Source organism: Chenopodium quinoa, unplaced genomic scaffold (assembly GCF_001683475.1).
Source record: "Chenopodium quinoa cultivar QQ74 unplaced genomic scaffold, ASM168347v1, whole genome shotgun sequence".
NCBI classification, from domain to species: domain Eukaryota; kingdom Viridiplantae; phylum Streptophyta; class Magnoliopsida; order Caryophyllales; family Amaranthaceae; genus Chenopodium; species Chenopodium quinoa.
Window position 1 is genome coordinate 207,313 of NW_018742493.1, and position 20,086 is coordinate 227,398.

The 20,086-nt window shown below is 31.9% G+C and overlaps 1 protein-coding gene and 1 long non-coding RNA gene across 2 annotated transcripts; both read left to right on the plus strand.

Annotated features, from left to right (window-relative positions):
- The first annotated feature begins 2,529 nt into the window (after positions 1 to 2,529).
- LOC110719823 lies at positions 2,530 to 5,564 on the plus strand. The gene is made up of 3 exons (XR_002511171.1): positions 2,530 to 2,974; positions 3,511 to 3,599; positions 4,308 to 5,564. It is a non-coding gene; the product is annotated as an uncharacterized LOC110719823 (long non-coding RNA).
- Positions 5,565 to 11,111: 5,547 nt separating this feature from the next.
- On the plus strand, positions 11,112 to 17,275 carry LOC110719848 (protein HOTHEAD-like). Its single transcript, XM_021898832.1, has 6 exons — positions 11,112 to 11,426; positions 11,718 to 12,117; positions 14,647 to 14,957; positions 15,271 to 15,656; positions 16,034 to 16,602; positions 16,789 to 17,275. The coding sequence occupies exons 1-6, from the start codon at positions 11,342 to 11,344 to the stop codon at positions 16,844 to 16,846; spliced, it is 1,809 nt and encodes a 602-aa protein (XP_021754524.1). The 5' UTR covers positions 11,112 to 11,341; the 3' UTR covers positions 16,847 to 17,275.
- Positions 17,276 to 20,086: the final 2,811 nt, after the last annotated feature.

Sequence of the window (20,086 nt, forward strand, 5' to 3'; positions counted from 1 at the left end):
CCACCACAGATTTAACCCATAATATACCCCTCTAATTGACGAAGTAAAAAATGACACATGACACAAGTGTCCTAAATTTAATACAATGTACCTAGTTGATACCAAACGAAATGTCAGACCATTGATAACTTAAGAGGTAATGTGGTAAGTGCTAGACCACATTAACATGTGGGGAAATATAACTACTCTTTGCATTCACTTGCTTGTCCCCAAATAGCTACCCATTAACTTACTTAACCAACCATATTTAATCTACTGCTGTAATCCGTATAATTTCCTCCCCATTATTTAATATTTATGCATATCACACGTTAAAACATCAGATCATTTAATTTTGTTTATTTAACTTGTTTTACCTTCCAAATTCCTTGAAATTTATTCTTTTTGATCCTACCGTCTTTGAAAATTTGTTTGATTTCAGTCAAGTGACAGGGTGACACGTACGAGGCTATCAACCTAGGGCTCAAAACTTGAGTAGTAATAATGAAAGTATATTATTCATATCACATTCAGTACGTGTTGCATTATATTTTTCACTGTGTTGCACAACAAACTTAAACTTAGTACCAAGTACAAATAGATAAGAGACTAGTACTTATGTATTGATATATTTTTGTTTTGAGAGATAGTGTAGTTGTAGTAGATGTAAAAGTAAATGTAAATTGAACATTGTTTTTGATGAATTTATTTTGTTTCGAGATGTTATGTGCATCAAGAAAACCTTAAAACGCCTCTACTATGTATATTATCAAGAACTTAATTAAAACACCTCTATATTTATATTAAAGAAGAATATATATCAAAAACTGTCTTGGATTAAGGTTAGCTTTGGGAAATTGCATGCATGCATGCATAACTTATAAATATACAAGCAAAAAGGTTATGCTTTGATTAGTTGTACATGCAGCTTAACAGCATGCACTAAGAATTTAGTATTAAGTACAGATAGATGGACTATCTAGTATGTAATAATATACACCTAACAATGTTTGAGAAAACTATAAAGTCTAGTTCATTCCAAGAAGTTATTATTATAAATTATCGCCTCCTATATATGTTCATCAAGAAAACCTTAGAATGCCTTTATATAAATGAAATACAAAATACTTCAAATATATATGTAGTATTTTTTAAGAAAATAAATTAAATAAACCTCTTAAGAGTTGGGTTTTGGGAGTTGCATGCATAACTATAGTATAGAAATAAAACAAAAGGTTTATGCTTTGATTAGCTGTACACAGTTGAGCCATTAAGTTTTTTTGGTTGGGCCTCTCATGCATGTAGGACAACCCACAAGAACATTAGAAATATTATTACAACTTCAAAATAAACACATTTAATGCAATAATAATTTTGGTGGGTCACAATATTAATTTAATTTTCCAAATTTGTTAAACTGTTTAATGGAGTAACAATTTAGTGGAGAGAATAATGCCCTCTCAGGAAGGTGAAAATATACTTGTAATACCTCTGGCATACATTTTGGATTGAGTGTAACTTCTTTGATATGTGCTGCATTCTTTCTATATATAAATAAATAACAACATTATACTTATTTTCATTTTTCATGTTTACTCTATTTTTTCAATTTATTGATGGGTTGTTGTGATTTAGTTAGTGGACCATGTGGTTAAATTAGTTGGTATAAGATATAGGTGTATAATTAATAATCTTATAGCTAGAGATCCTACATTTATTTTAGAAAGAAACATTGCAATCAAGCAAGGAAAAAAAAAAACTTAAAATAATACACTCTACTGTATATATGTTGATTAATTTATGAGCAATTTACATTAAATACTTGTGCAATCTATAAGTAATTTATCCTAATTTTATAAGGTTTTCCTATACATAAGGATTTAACCCCTTGAAAAAAATTATGCATGCTTTGTTTGGTTGGCCAGTGAAGATATATTCTGTACTATGCATAAGTTTCAAACTATGTAAGGAATAATTTCTCGTGAATCGTGATCCAATCAATATTATTGTTTTGATTCACACGTGTTAATATGGAGCTATATATATACGTAAATATATATTGTGTCATATTCCGTATTATTGTACCCTCGTGCTAGATTGAGCTAGGCTTGGAATGAATTGACATTCAGCTCGATGATGCCTATCATTGAGCACACAAGTGTGTAGGTAAACAAACCTAGAATTGGTACATCCTTGTGTATGTCCAATACACAATAATTGGCATTTGGATACTAATTAATATAATGAAATGACCTTTAAGTCCCATATTCAATCTAGTATTATTAGATCTATGTAATATATAAAGAGAAGTGGTGTTTTTGTTTGGGAATTTTTGAGTGGACCATTTTACCCTCTCTAAAAAAATTTATTAATATTAAAGAAATCAAAATTTATTTAAAGTTTAACCTTAAAAAATAACTTCCAATTTTTAATTTATTTTTTTATTTTTTTGGACAGGAACTTCCATTTTTAACTGCTCCATAAATTTAGAAACATAACTTCTCTTATGGTGGTTATTTTTTCTCAAATCAAATAATTCCTTCAAGTGTAGTTATGTTAAGCTGTATATTAGTTTAATTTGGAAATATTTATTTGATGATATAAATTTGACACTTGGTGTTTTAAAAGTCAGAGTTTGTAATTTTGCATATGATTTTTCAGCTTTTATATCTATCTATGTACTATATAAAGAGAAGTGGTGTTTTTGGTTGGAAAATTTTGAGTGGACCATTTTACCCTCTCCAATAATTTATTATAATTAATACGAAATTAATTATATCCCGGTCAAACATAATTTCAATTGCATCCAATGGCTACCATTTATCTCGGTCAAACATAATTTCAAAAATAAAATTCCAGCGTTTTCTCTCTCCTCCTTCATTTTGACGCGCTATTTTCTCTCTCCTCCTTTCTTTGTTCTCTGCTCTCTTTCTCTTTGCTATTTGCTATGATTCTTCATCAATTCTTCTTCAAACTCCATTGATTCTTCATCAAGGTGATATTCGTTGATTTTAGTTTGATTTTCGTTTTTTTGAGTAGTTATTAAGTTGTTTTTAGTTTTATTTTTGCTTTATTTTCGTTATCTTACATTTTTCCGTTTTTTTGGAAACCTAGATATCATTGCTTATTTGTGCTATTACGTTGATTTTAGTTTGATTTTAGGTTTACTTGAATAATTATTAAGTTGATTTTAGTTTTATTTGAGTAATTATTTTTTTTATTTGTGTTTTAGTTTGATTTTTGTTTGATTTTTCGTCTTAATTTCTTCAATTGTGTTTAATTTTTCTGCTTAATTGTATAAGTTTGTACTCAATTATTTCAGCTTAATTTTATCAGTTTGTGTTCGATTTTTTCAATTTCTTCATCAACTTTCTGAAATTTTGTGTTCAATTTCGTTGTCATACATATATTCTGAGAAGATGGCATAATTGTTTCAGCAACTCGACCTAAATTGTTAAAGTTGTCTTCTTCCTGATTAAGTTCTTTCAACAACTCGACCTAAATTATTTATTTATTTATTTTTAATTGTAGAACTGTTCAATGCTATATATGGATTCTTCGGTTGCTATGGATTCTACTAATGCTAAAGATTCTACGGCTATACCTTTGGAAAGGAAAATGTACGTGTTTTCTTATTTGCTCATTTTATGTTTTCTTAGACAGTATAATAGTTATTGTTTGGATAAAACTTGCTCATTTTATGTTTTGTTGCTCATTTATGAAAAATCAGGTTTTTGATTTTGTATGATTTTGTATAACATATCTGATGAAATGTATGTATGAAATGTATGTTCTGTTTGGAGTCTTTGTTGAATTAGCAACTAAGTATTTGCCCATTTTACAAATGAGCAACTAACTATTTGCTCATTTGCTAAATGAGCAAAAAAACTGATTGCTCATTTCCCAAATGATCAAAGAAATGTTTGCTTATTTTACAAATGAGTAAATAATTATTTGCTCATTTCACAAATGAGCAAAGAAATGCTTGCTGATTTAATGAATGATTAAAGAAATGTTTGCTCATTTGACAAATGAGCAACTAAGTTTTTGCTCATTTGTCAAATGAGCAACTAAGTTTTTGCTAATTTGTTAAATTAGAAACTAAGTATTTGCTCATTTAACAAATGAGTAACTAACTATTTGCTCATTTGCTAAATAAGCAAAAGTTTGATTGCTCATTTGACAACTATTCAATAGATAATTTATCAGTCTATGCTTCTCTATCATAACATACTCCAGAACCTCCCCTAATGTATCCTCTTCACTACACCTCCAAAAAAAAATCTATGTGATATTTTACTTTTTTTTTAATGATTTTGTATGAGCAGGAACTCTATGAAAAGGAGTGTGCTGCCGATGTTGGTTCATCAGGGGCTGTAGTGGATGTAGAGTCTGAGAAGCTCAGTGCATCTATAAAGTCATAAAACAAGCAGAAGAGATTCAAATCAGTCGCTACTAAGGGTAAAGGAAAAATAGGGGAAGGAGGGCAGATTAGGAGGTCAGGCAATTGTTATGATGTTCTTAGGATTTGCATAGAACAGTATTAGTATCAGTTTTTATGATGTTCTCAATGGCACAAATGTGTTTGTGTTAATCTTGTTATTATAACCTTTAGTATGTTTTGTAATGATAAACAAATTAATAATTAGGCAAACTTATTAAGACATACTAAAGATTTTTGAGCTCATTAAATCTTTGTCATTTTCGAGCTCCTCTAAACTTACACGCAATGAGCAAAGATTTGTTTACCATAATCATGTAAGTAAATTTGGAGGGGGTAGTCGTGCACGCATTATGTGCGCCTCTAAAGATATTAAGAATAAAGCTTACATGATGAACGATGATGTTAACATGATTGCATACGCAAGGTCTTACTCAGACAATTGTCCTTCACTTTTTTTTGGATTGTGTTTTTCATTTTGAACTTACAATTTTGTTTTCTTTTATATTATGAGTTTTTAAAGACAAATTAGCCACTAAATTATTAAGACTAAGTTTTTTCTTTTCTTTTCTTTTTTCAAGGAACACACCTTATACAATTAACTAGATTATTTCTCATTTTATTAATAACATACAGTTGTTTAACATGTACTTTAATCAACTTAAAGCTTTCTTTATCCATGTGATGCAATGATAGGTTGTCGTACACCTGTCAAAAATAAATTCCTAACAAAACCAACTAACAATGTAGTAGGATAAGTAGGGTCGAATCCACAGGGAGATGATATTCAATCTAACTTCTACGGATTTGGAGAAACTAAACTATGTCACGAAATTCGGGATAGAATGGTAGTCTAAACTAAAATAAGAACAAAAATAATGAAAAGGCCTAGGGTTATGGTTCACCATGCTTATGGTTTTAAATCTATCAAAATACCATTAAAAATTCAATCAATTAAGTATCTAGAGCAATTGCTAAGCCTACTGTCGGGTCTTAACGCTCTCAATTCAACATATGTAGTTCGGTCACTAACATAATCAGAATAACTAATTGTAGGTAAGCCTTTAAAAGTAATATCTTTCGATTTCAAACTCTTATTAACAATAATTAATCAAACAATTGATCAGGTTGCAAGATTAACAATAAAACACTATCAATTAGAGAAATCAATAATTAAAATAGCAACAACATCAATCAAGATTCATTGTGTAAACATGAATTCCCAAACCCTAGAAATAACTACTCAAACATGAAATAAATAATAAAAATTAAATATAATAAATAAGGCATAATTAAAGTAAAGAAATAAAATACCTCTATGAATTAATGTAACAAACTCAAGAGCAATCCAGGGAGGATGGAGGAACCCATGGAATTGCCCAAGAGAAACTATGGCTAGAGAGAAAAGAAAACGAATGTATAAAAAATAATAAAAATCATAAGGAGAAAATAATATATCTCCTTAAGTATTTATAATTCTTTAAATTCTAATCTAAAAATAAATAAAGAAAAGAAATAAAAAAAAATATAAATTACACAAGTTGTCAAACGATTGGACGATACAAGATGACGTGGCACGAAGATGCTCGATGGAATCGAGGGCCAAGCGAAGGACGTGCTGTGATGCCCCTTACTTGCTGCTGTCGTAGGTAAACTGGAGCTATAGCTCCCTGGTCGAATGAGCTATCGCTCACTGCTGCTGGCCTATGCGAGCTAGCTCGCGAGTTCTCGCTCGCTCGCACGTACTGCAGGCACAATGTCAACTTCACGGGCTTATAGATTCTGATTTATATGTTTTATATAGGCGTGTGACCTGCCGTTGGAAAGCTCTTTAAGTCTAGTTTCCAACGCAACTTGAATCACTCCAATCCAACCTGTATAACACAAGTTATAATCAAAAGAGTGAACAAAGGTCAATTTTGACATATCGTTCATCATCGTTTAACTTCGTTTTCAACTCAAATTCAATTCGGAAAGGCACTTAGTGATCCTTGTGAATGCTATGTTCATTTTCCATGCACACAATAATCAAAATCAACATCCACGAACATAGGATGTTCGATTAATAAACTCAATTCATCGGCTTCCATCCAAATATCATCCGAATTAACTCCAAACACTTCAAAGCGTCCAAATGACTATGAAATCACTTGAAACATTAAGAATAACACAAACGGAGCGTAATAGAGTACAAAACAAACAACTTATGAATTTGCAACCTAAAAAGCGACAAAAAAACCTAAAAAACAACTATAAACTAGCATAAGCGTGCCTATAAATCCTATATAAACGTGATTCATCATGCAAATATCTATTCATATTTTTAGAATCCAAGCTGTACGATATAAACAAAATTTAGATATTCCCTACGTCCATATTTGTTGTACGTTCTTTTAAGAAATTTATGACAAAAAACCTTAAAGTAAGAAGAACAATAGTGATCGAGGGTGTACTATATTGTGCATCATACGGTAGCTATACCAATTACATACTCTTCTAATTAACCTATAAAAAAAAAATTGTCAAAACTATTAAGGAAAATAATAGAAAAAAGAAATTCCAAATTACATTAAAATTGTGGACTAAAATGCAAAGACTGAATAATAAATAATGGTAGATATTATAATTAATGAATGTTATTTATCATACCAAATCCAGATGTAGCAACTTTATAGGACATATGGAGAATCCAAATCTTAAGTGACTGATGTGAGTATATATGGGAGCATACATAACATCTCATATTTTCTATTTGAAGATATATTGTATGAGGGAAAATGATTTTGACACACTAAAAAGTGATTTAGGCATATTGTGAGAACAAAGTTTTTTATGCTCCTCTTAATTATATAGAGGTGTGCCAATATCAATAATAGATCAGATGTGCCAAAATCTGTTTCCACTAACCTTGAGGTTTCAAGTTAATCCTTTTTTTTTAATAAAAAAATTAAGAACACCACTCTCTAAGAATAAATTAATATATACTTTAAATAAATAAATAATGTAAATAAATAAATGAGACTATGTAACTAGCTAGCTAAGTTCGTAATGTACTACTACTATATACGATGTACATATAAATTCATAATTTACATGTTTGATAAAGTATAATATGAAGTACTCTGTATATAAGATGTACATAATTTACTTGTTTAAATGCATAATACGAATTATATAAGATGTTTGATAATGTATAATACAAAGTGTATGTCCAAACACTATAAGTTTATAATTTATTCGACAATGCATAATATGTAGTTTATTTTATTTGATCATCATATAGGCTCGATTAGCTAGATTAAATACGGAGTATATACAAGAGACCTAAGCTAAAGAGAAATATGTGGTGATGAATTGAAGTTTAGTGTTGTATTGTTATTAGAGGCAATATCATCCAGAAAAAATATTGAGCAACAGAAAAAATTATTCTTCGAATTTCTTGGACCCCAATAAAATCATCTAAGAATAATGAAATGAACATGCAATATAACTATGCTCTGCTGTCCCCTCCAACAACCCTTTTCCAAATAAAATAAATAAATAAAAATCACAACAATAGGATGTGTTTGGGTCTACTAGAGTAATTGAGGTGTGACGCATGAAATAATGTCAATTAAATGTTGAGCAAATGCTAACGTAAAGATTGTAACTAACCTTTTAGCCAACAAAACACCGAATGTTAATATATGCACCAAACACTACCTCCACTCTCACCCAAGGTGGTGTGCCAATTTTTATGCTATTGAAAATGGATTTTAACTTTATAGCTTTTAAATTATGTCGATGACGTGTTCATAAAATATTCCTATTTTTTGGTTTCATTATTTAATGAATGTCGACTAGCTAAAAATTAAAAATAATCAAGTCATCCACTTATTCACTCTCTACATGTAAATAATGCTGAAGAAAAAACAGTAGGAAGTCTTTTACACAAGGTGAGTGTATGATGGATCATAGTTAAGTGAAACCATAATCATAAATGATGAACAACCTTCTCATTTCCCCGCTACTGAGTTGAAAAATGAAATATAGAGCTATATGGCTTTACTTTTTTGTGTCAACCAAACAAGAAATCCAAAATAAAATTCATGAGAAATTTAAATGCCCATTAAAAATTAAGCCAACCAAACAACACCCTAGACTCCTAAATTAAGAAAGTATGGCATTTCAAGCATTATGCATGAATGCACGATGGATGCTAACCTATGAATTGAATTCTCTTGACAATGCATGCATGCCGTCGCTGTTGTTGAAATCTTCTACTCCATCAGCAGTAAGCTACTATAGTTTGGGTTTTGTATTATTCCATTAGCTTGGAGTATTATTGTTTTATAGATGGCGGATTTACCCATTAATGACCTAATAAAATTGATCAGATGAATACTCAAATCAATAGAATTAGATCCATAGGCCATATGATTTGATTATAGGTTTTGAGTATATCCCTCTGTACATTTTCATCTATTAGACTAAGTTATAGTTGTCTTCCACGACAATATATACTTTGTGTATCATAAATAACCTAATTCTAATACTAGTGGATTGGTCCCATCACAAATCCTAATCAAATTACTCCATCATAGATTATGACCTAAAAACAAGGCTTTGTTTGCTAACCTATATGTGATTAAGGACAAATTCCTTAGAAGATACTCCCTTTGTCTCTATTTTTTGCCCCATTTGACTGTGCACAGTCTTCAAGACGCGTCTTAAAGCGTTTATATTTTTATTTTCATACACGTAAAATTATTAAAACGTGATATTAATAAAATATAATATGACAAGACCACTCATGACTATATTATTTTTTATAAACGTGTTACTCTATAAGCTCCAATCCAATGTTACAAGTCACCATCACATGATTTCACATTTTCACCTATGCTTTGTTCAATTCCTCCTCTGTTCATTGCACCCTTACTTCAATATCCATGAATCTAATGCATACTTTGATTATATTCATCCAACCTTCATTATCCTAATTTCTACTTTTTTCGTTTTATATCTATTATCTTTTTTATTTTTTTATTTAATAGTTCTCCTCTATTATTTTCTTTATTCTATCTATGTCAATTTTGTATTCATATTTTATTAGTTTGCACGTTGCATCCCGGACACTTGGTGTGACCCAATTGTATTTAATATTTCTCTTAATTACCCTATATCTATCTCCACCTAAAGTACTTGCATAGGTGTTTTCCTGCTTGAGTTGAGTACCTCTAGATGTGGGTGGGAGACTGGGAGTGTTCTCCATTAATAAGATTCGATCTAACCCTAGTTCTATGTAGATAAGGTTTTACTAAGTGAACCAAGTTTTACTTGGTAAGTTAGTTAGTGCAAGTCATTTATATATCATTATTAGATTAGACACCTGCATATAAACTGTTTGTAGTTTGGACAACTTAGTTTCCAATGATCTCATGTTATGATAGTATGATAATTACACCATTTTTTAAAAAGATCAAAGAAGATAGCCTCTTCTAGAAGATACAAGGGCATTAAGGACCACCCCCCCCCCCCCCCTCCCTTTATTGTATAGTAGAGAAAGTAGCATGGTTTATTTGTTTGAAAAGTAATTTTGTACAAGTACAGTACAATTTCCTACTTCATTCATGTAGCTAGCCTATTGTTTATTCAGAACACTCTAATTAAGCAAAAAAATAATTTTTACATTTTTTTTAAAGCCCTTTATGTTTAAATGAAGTATAAACGTATTTGAGACTTTGTTAAAAAAAATATTGCACCCCCTTCATCTTGTAAAGCTGTTGATCTGATGTAGCATGTAGCTTATTTGAGATGTAATAAGCGTATTTGAGATGGCCACGACACAAATAATTACACACTTAATTAAACAAACGATGGAGAGGAATCAAATAAAATTTTACACAAACATCATTCAGGAGTCGATGAGTAAATCAAGCGGCCAGCAATTCCTACTACAACGCTACCATTCATTACACCATTTAACATTCTTATACCTCTCCACATTTAATACCAATCTAACGAGTAAGAGTCAAGTAGAGCAACTCCGAACACACACTAAGCTACATGGTACTACTATTACGAGTATTCTAGTAACTCACACTCCTTCCGTTTTGCTATGTGTTATTCACTTGCATTTTACGTGATCTTCAATACATTGTTTATTTTGACCATTAATTTCTTTAATTTGTTTTTGCACTAGTAAAAATTATACATAATCGATACATTGAAAATTTATAACAATATGAATCTAATAAGATTCAATTTAATTGATAATGTTTTTTCTTAAACAATTAGACATGGTCAAAATTTTAAAAATTTGATCTTGTGAATAGTAATGGGTAGAACTCGAGAAAAAAGAGAGTAGTAATAGTTAAACTTTTTCCGAAAAATGACAAATTCAATATTTAAGCCTGCGTATAAGAAGATTAAAAACATATATATATTAAGAATTATTAAGTAATAGTAACACCAATTGATCCATAATTTCATAAACATTCTTAAAATTAAATTTAATATTTATATGTAACCCTAAAATTTGTGTAAATTATAATCGTTTTTTAAAATTTCAATAACTTGGCCTATTTAATTTCTAATATAATATATAAAAAATTTCTATGGTTCGAACGTTTTTATTTATTTTTTGAATAAATAATGAGAAAACCTAATCAAATTAAAAACTTGTTACAGATCAACTCAACCCAAGCTAGCGGGATAAACCCTTTAGATAGTGGGCCACCGTCCAAAGTGTGACTGTTTTGAAGGTGTATATAAGTTGAGAGGAGGCTAATGGGGGGAAGCCACAAGTCAGTTGCAGAGAAGTTTGCAGTAAGCTGCAGTCTACTTGTATTTTCTCTCTCTTCCTAACCTCATTCAGAATTTCAGTTATCAATATCCATTTTCCCTCTCATTTTGCCCCCTTTTCTTTTATTTTTTATAATGGGCTTCCCTTCTTCTCCTCATTTCTTCCTCACTTCTTTAATCTTCCTCTACTTAACAACCTCTGCTATTTCTTCTTCTCAAGGTCAACTCTCTCTCTCTTAAAAATCTTACTAGTATATCAAAGAAAATTATAATTTTATAGTAATGTTCTAGTATGCCATAATTGTATTTCATTTCTCTAATTAACTTTGACCCACGTTTTATATTTGTTTGTTTGTTTTTTTTGTTATTATTATTAGTGAAGGTTTTTTGGGATTGGATATAAGCTAAGAGTATTACAGTATTTTTGAAGGAACATCTTTTCTTTTTAAATTAGTTATTTTTAATAGCATTATAAAGTACATTAATATGGAAAATTAATTTTAATTTGCAGCTAATAGAAGAACAAAGTCGGAGTACAAGTACCCGTTTATTAGACGGGCGAGCACATTCTCATCATCATCAACAACACCATCGGATGGAGGGAAATCGTCATCATCAAGGATCGGAGGAGGGTATGACTACATAATAGTAGGGGGTGGGACGGCAGGGTGTCCCTTGGCAGCCACCCTATCACAACATTATAATGTACTAGTCTTAGAACGAGGAGGTGTTCCCTTTAACAACTTTAATGTGAGTTTTATGCAAAATTTCCACATATCATTGGCTGACACCTCACCAACCTCGGCTTCTCAATGCTTCATTTCTACCGATGGTGTTTTTAACTCAAGGGCTAGAGTTTTAGGTGGTGGTACTTGCATTAATGCTGGCTTCTACACTAGAGCTAGCTCAAGGTATGTCAATCTTCGACTCAAGTTAATTATATTTCTCATTTTAGATCGTCTTAATATATAGTTTAGTCTGTATTACTATCATAGAAACGTAATCTGATTCTATGTTTCATCTTGTCTTAAAGGAGTTGTCCATTTCTTATTGACATTTTGACATGTTATAGGCCATTGTGACTATGAATTGCGTGTCCAAATAAATTTCAATTAATGTTTGTGTGTGTGTTTTTTTTATATTATTATTATTATGGTTAGCGAATTAGAGTACTAAGAGGGCGGCTATAGCCCGATAGAAAATATGGCCACTAATTAATTATAATCACTTTTATTTCCAACCAACTACTTAAAGGTTGAATATTAACTTTTTCAATAATTAGAGTTCTAAAGCCTAGAAAAATAGTGATTAAATCGTACTAAAAGTCTAAAACACAATAATATGTACAACACTGGATCATTTTCCTTAGAAAACACATGCCAAAAATATATAATCTGATCTGCATTTTTTTTTTCTTTGTATAACAAACCTCGCATTATATGTATACACCCAAATAGTTACTGGTAACATAAGAAAGGGTAAATAAATTTGGGTAAAAAAGGGTAAATACATCGGTCAGTCAACAACCAATAAGTCTGCATTTTTCTTTGATGTCTTGATCGGTCAGTCAAACTTTATAAAATGTGACATAATTTATTACAACCAAGAAACTAATTAATACCAGGTTTCAATTAAGATTAAACAGCTGATTATGACTATTATATGTTGTTTATGTAGGATAAAGACCGTGCAAAAATCATTAATTTTCCTCGTGATAATGAAAGTTGTCACTTCAATTGGTCTTCATATCACCCTATAAGAAGTTCTTAATCAATGATATACGGAGTATAAAGTTGTAAACAAATAAACCTAAGCTGGCTGATGATCGTGACACTTTTTTGAGGACTAATAATTTGATTACAATTTCAATTCGTATTGTATTTATTATGAACAATAACAATATGCTTTATCTCAAACCGTCATTCTAATAAGCAATTTAAATATATTTGCTCACAAAACGTAAGCACTAATGGTTTTTCATAAATATATTACTCCGTACTATATATATATATATATAATATATATAAAAATATAAATATATATATATATATATATATATATTATATATATATATATATATAATCAAGGAATTGAATAGCGATACTTACCCTTAATTATTAACCGTGCATATATATGGTGGATGATGAGAAGAATTTAGTGAACCTGCATTTTTTTTACTTGAACACCACCTATCAATGGACGAAACAAAAGATCGAAACACCTTTGTGTATTCATACCTCAGATTCTCAGGTACCCAAAAATAGTAATTTACAACTCATATATTATAATATAGGCTAGCTTAGGTCCCCATCATTTTATTTGACAACTCATGAAATTCTCACTTGGTTAGCAATTGGGTGGGCTTAGGAATCACGAGGCCAGAATTCAATGACCATGTACACCTTTCACTTTTTATGAGACCATTTACAACTTTTATCTACCACTTTCATTAAAATAGAGGAGAAATTTATGCTCTCTGCTATGAGTAATTTCAACGTATAGGTAATGTAGAATAAATAGTTTTAAGCTATGATTTGGGAAATATGAAAAATGTACGATTTGGCTAATTAAAGTCTATTGGTTAACCTAGCTAGATTGACTGGTTTGTGGCGCACAAATGTGGTCATCTAAGGTTTTATTTAACGTTTTATCAAACAATATTAGATTATTAAAATGAAAAATGAAGTAAAAAAAATAACTATACAACTATTTATTTATCCTTTCTAATGAGAATATTGTACTTTTCGTATCCCCTTTTAATCAAGGGTTTCTTTACCACCTTACCAAATGTTAATTTTTAATGTATGTATATAAAAATATATACTTGAACATTTCAAAAAAATGAATATATAAAGTTAGAAGATGGTTTATCGTAAAAATAGTAAGTAGAGAGCAGTCGTATTCTTTGTTTGTTGCTATTTATCCTACCACTAATACATACCTAACATTCAACTCAACAACTACATTTCCTTCCTAATGCATGTGGCTCCTTTCCCTCCTACAACGTACTGGATAAGATCATCACCCTAATTACTTATATGCATTAATCATAATGTTGTACTATATTAGTATTGATTTTTATGTTAGGAAAATATAAACGTGCGTTGAAGTAGGATGCATATATGGCATGTAGTATATGTACTCACTACAGTTTTTTGTGCACACATTTTATGTTAGGAAAATATAAGCGTTGAAGTAGGATGCATATATATATATGGCATGTAAGATTCAAAACTTGGACAATATGCACTTTTGCATCGAATACTTCATGACTTAATCAAAAGTTGTGAAAATTAAGAAATGTTTTGATAACAATATACTAAGCAATTCAATTGATCAATACATTACACTAAAATAACTTCGTATTAACCACATGCATGATGATCAAATACATAGTGTATATATGCATCTTAAAACTGACCATAATTACTAATGTGCAGGTATGTAAAGAGGGTAGGATGGGATCCGAAGCTAGTGAATGAATCCTACCCTTGGGTTGAGAAACAAATTGTGCAAAAGCCTAATCTTGCACCTTGGCAAAAAGCAGTTAGGGATGCCCTCTTAGATGTCGGGGTCTCACCTTTCAATGGATTCACCTTTGATCATAAATATGGAACTAAGGTTGGTGGCACGATTTTCGAGGAGAGTGGCCGGCGCCACACCGCAGCTGAGCTCTTGGCTTCGGCCAACCCCGAAAATATAGACGTCCTCATCCATGCAACCGTCCAGAAACTCACGTTTGACACTAGAGGTATAGCACATAATATCATTACTAGCATATTTTCATTCATGTCTCACCACTAAAATTTGGAAGCTTAAAGTCTTTGTGTTTTTTGAAAATTTGGGTAAATTCTACAGTACAAGTAGTTGTCACATTGTTTCAATTAATTAATCGAGAGATGCATGACGTGATTTGATATAAACATCTTTTTCTAATAGTGTCTTATTCCTTGTTTTTATACATCAGTATCAGTTTATATAGAGTACTAAGTCTTTATGTTAATTCACACGTTTTTTTTCCCTCTATGGACCGACTTTTAAAAATATGGTGTATGTTTAAACAGGAAAAAGGCCAAAGGCGGTAGGGGTGATCTTCAAAGATGAAAATGGGAAACAACATGAAGCATTCATATCAAAAAGGAGAGGAAGTGAAATATTTGTGACAAGTGGGGCAATTGGAAGTCCACAATTACTTCTTCTAAGTGGTATTGGACCCAAAGAAGATCTCAAAAAATTGAAAATTCCACTAGTTCATCACAACAAGTTTGTAGGAGAAGGCATGCAAGATAACCCAATGAACACAATTTTTGTTCCGGTGAAGAATCATGTAAAGCAGTCATTGATTCAAACAGTTGGGATCACCAAGAAGGGAGTGTACATTGAAGCTAGCAGCGGGTTCGGTCAGGGGAGTGATAGCATCCAGTGCCACCATGGTCTTGCCTCTGCCGAGGTTAGTTTGTGTTTTTGTCACCACCTTTTCTAAATTGTTTATCATGCTAAGATCTTCAATTTTGAATCTATATTAGATTTTAGCTAGAAACACACTATGAGAGCAATTCCTATAATTGAATGAATGACTCATGGTCCTATAAAAAGCTCGATTATGACAAGACCATCAAATTTACTTCCTTTGTTTCAAAATAATTATACAATTTAATTTGTTTGAGATTTAATTTGCATTTAACCTAAAGCATTAATTGAGATTACTCTTTGATGTAATCACTTTTGAGTCAAGTCATTATAAATGAAACCAGTAAAGCTTTCCAATTTTGAGGTTACTTATGTTTTAGTCTAAGCAAGACGTACATCTTTTGCATGAATGAACAGATTGGTCAACTCCCTACAATTCCTCCAAAGCAAAGAACAAAAGAAGCAATTGAAGCCTACAAAGACACGAAGAAAGACTTACCCTTCGAAGCATTCAAAGGCGGTTTCATCCTAGAGAAGATAGCCGTGCCCAAGTCCAAGGGACAACTTAAGCTCATAGACAACAACGTCGAAAACAACCCGGCTGTCACCTTCAATTACTTCAGCCACCCCCAGGACTTACAACGTTGTGTCGAGGGCATTCGAATAATCGAAAGCTTAGTAAAATCTTCACACTTCATTAGCAAGACAGGGTTTGATGTAGAAACCACAGAAAAGTTGCTTAACATGAGTGTTAAGGCCAATATTAACCTAATCCCTAAGCAAACCAATGACACTAAGTCCTTAGAGCAGTTCTGCAAGGATACTGTGATTACCATTTGGCATTACCATGGAGGGTGCCACGTTGGCAGGGTGGTGGCCCCCGACTATCGAGTTCTCGGTGTTGATAGGCTACGAGTTGTTGACGGCTCCACCTTTACAATATCCCCCGGAACCAATCCTCAAGCCACTGTCATGATGTTGGGAAGGTAACTAATATAAAAATGCATGATTTTTTAGTCTTTTAATTTCTTAATTAACCTCGATTATTATTTCTCCTAGGAAGAATTATATGTACTAAATCAAGGGTTGTCGGGATTAATTAAAACGTTACAATGGTTGAAGTTTTACGAAAACAACCATTCTAAATACGTCTTCATGATCAACTTGTGTAGGTACATGGGAGTGAAGATCTTAAGGGAACGAATTGGAAAAGAAGCGAATGTTGTATAGGAAGTGAAGTGTAGACTGCGTAGTCGTCGGATTGTTGTGTTTGTCGGAGTTGTGGACGTTCGTACAAGTAGATTTATAGGTGTGTGATTTTGTTACTAGTATATTGTAATTCTTGGCAAGTATTTTTTAGTTTTTTGGGGTAATTCTTGGCAAGCACTTAAAACGTGTATAAATCTAGGCTTGCAGATAAGTAATTAGGTAATTATATTATTTATTAGATAACAATCATATGGTTAGGATGAAACTACTACTACTACTATAGTATTATTATACTCCATATATATGTTCTAGTGAATTGAAACTTGAAAGTGGCTCCTACCTTTCCTTTGTCAAAATAGACATTCTCTCTGTAATTCCTCTGTTCTTATTAGCACGTTATTGTACGAGGCGAAAATAAAAGCATGCTACAAATCGTTCATTTGTTGATGATTTTTGAATATGGCAATCAAGCTAATGCGGGTACTAATTAATTGTTGGGTTTTATTAAAATTGTATGTATGTGATGATATGTATGATTGTATGAGCCAATCTCACATGTCGTACATTGATTAGAATCAAGTGGGAGCTCAATGGTACGTTTCTAAGTGTCTCGCCTCCCTACAAAATTTGTTCATATCCTTATAGTAATTAAAATTCTGACTTTCAATTAATGTACACAGTGGCGGATCCAGGATTTGATTAATAGGTTGTCCCATCATCGTCCATCGACCACATATAATATCAAAAAATAGTCAAAGCTTGTATCATCGTCCATCGACCTTGTACTATACAAAACCTGAACTCTAAACCAAATCCCTGAAAGATCTCAACCTAAGTGTTCAACAATCAACACAAACTTGAATACACCTTTTTCGGGGTCTATGTCAATGCAAATCTACTTCCCTTGTACGGTATACATGGTCTCATGACAATTAGTCAATGTTTGTTCAAACAAATCTTGTGCTTTAAAACTCCAAGTTACCAGCATATATTCTACCTCAAAGCTCAGAAAGTCAGAAGCATTCATATCTATAAACATCATTTTCTATGGATGGCAAGCATTACCATTTGAACTAAAGTAATTTAAATGAACTCTATAAGACACTCCCATACAGTCACAGGAGAATTGTGCATAAGTCATTGAACAATGCTACCAAGACAAAGTTCACCCCTATTGGCCCTATTCAATCATCAACAGTCACCAATCCTTGATCAACTACCCATTAAGCTATAAAAATAACCCCTTTACACACATCTTATGCTAGGACTGGTCATAATTTAATTAGGAAGCTCAATTCAGCAAGCTATAGTTCATGTCAACTTACAATCAAAAACTCAGAAAAATAATCCAATCTAAGTAATAAAGGATGCTCTAGAAATGAGTCAATGCTAGTGAGTTTCTCAAAATTAGGAACTCAGCGGGCACTACATTGTCAATGCTCTATTTCTTAATATCTTCAAATTTCTGGAGCGTTCATCTTAAATTAAACCAGAAAATAAACATTAAGATATTTTGTCTCAGGTAATCGTACAGGGCTAAAGTAAACATTGCCCTCCCACATATCCAATCAGAGACTAGAAACTTCTTACCATAAATAAAGCTAGGTTCTGATCGAGCTTCTTCTACAATAAGACTCCAAGCAAAAGCACACCTGCAACTATCTCAATTAAGAGCTACTTAATATTCAGGTCTTAGTTGGGTATGTTTCTGGCCCCTACTTCTACAAAGAGTAGGCACTGCACGAGCACGACGTGACAGTGGAGGAGGAGGATTTAGAGTAGGCACTTTTTTAGTAAAAAAACTTGAAATATCTTGAGTTATTTTTCTTTTCATTCTGAAATTGAAGTTAGGTTGAATTAGATAAATCATACAAGTAGGGTTCTCTCAAGGTTATTAAAACTAATAATATCATAAAAAAAAAAACGCCCATTAACCTCAATTTCAGTCCACCCTTCAACCCCAAATCTCCAAATTAGCAATCACCATTCTCAATAGCTAATAAGCAAGTTTGACAACTATTATCATTTATCAATTAAACAGAAATAATTCTATAAGTCTATAATAGGGCTCAAATGGTCAAATATCCGGCCATAACTCACATTCACAAATCACAAATTCACAACATTCAAGCTCTAATCAAGTGACGATAATCAAGTCATAACATTCAAGCTTTTATAAAGTCATACAAATAATCAAGCACTAATCAAATCAAGAAATTTCACCCAAAAAAAAAAAAAAAAAACTCATACACTGTCACACTGATATAGTGATATTAAACATACTGATAATTTTGATTTAAACATTTAAATTGATGATTTCATATAGAAATATAGAATCTAATCTCTATAATCTTATTGCAATGTAATTATATAAATTAAAAGTTTAAAACTAACCTCAAAAAAATCGAATTTGGGGAGCCACTGCACGAGCACGACGCTAACAAACTCACAGACGGATTGACGATTTGACGGACGCCTCACTCATACCTGACGGAGAAGCACGAAAAGGCTGTCGGGCTGCCGGCGATACGGTGAACGGCGACGGGGCTTGGGTAATTGGGTGACTTTGAGACTTAGGGTTTCAATTTGGGGGAATTGGGGATTTGGGGATATTTTAAATCGTGAAATTGTGAAAATGAGGTTGTAAAGCCCAAAAAAAAAAAAAAAAAAGTTTGAGAGTAATGGGAGTCGAACCCGTATCTCATATGTGGTAGGATGGGGAACAAACCACCAGACTACAAGCTAAAACTCTTGATACTTAGTTTTTTTTTTTTTATAGAAAATAATAGGTTGTCCGCGGACCCACTATGACTACACGTGGGTCCGCCACTGAATGTACATTGAGGTAAACAGCCAAAACAGGGATACAAAGCTCTCTAGATTTATAATCTAAGCCTTATCACTCAAATACATGAATTCAATCTCTTTTTATAATAGGGTTCTTCTCTAATTTCTCTAATACGTAATTATATGTGTTACACTTACGAATATCTCGCGCCACATCAAAGTAAACAAGTCATTTGATTGTGCAATAAGTCTCTCGAGCAGGTGCTCTAGGCAAAGTATTCTAACAGATTGGACAAGCATGCCCCTACTTGGGCAAGCCATACTCCCAAGGGCAAGTGGATCCCGGTTTAACTTATCTTTTTTTCTTCACCTACCTCTGAACTTCTTCCAACTTTGAGTAAATGAATAAGGCTTCCTTTAAGCCTCTAGCTATATCTCCATGTATACGCAATAACCACATAAACATAAAATCAA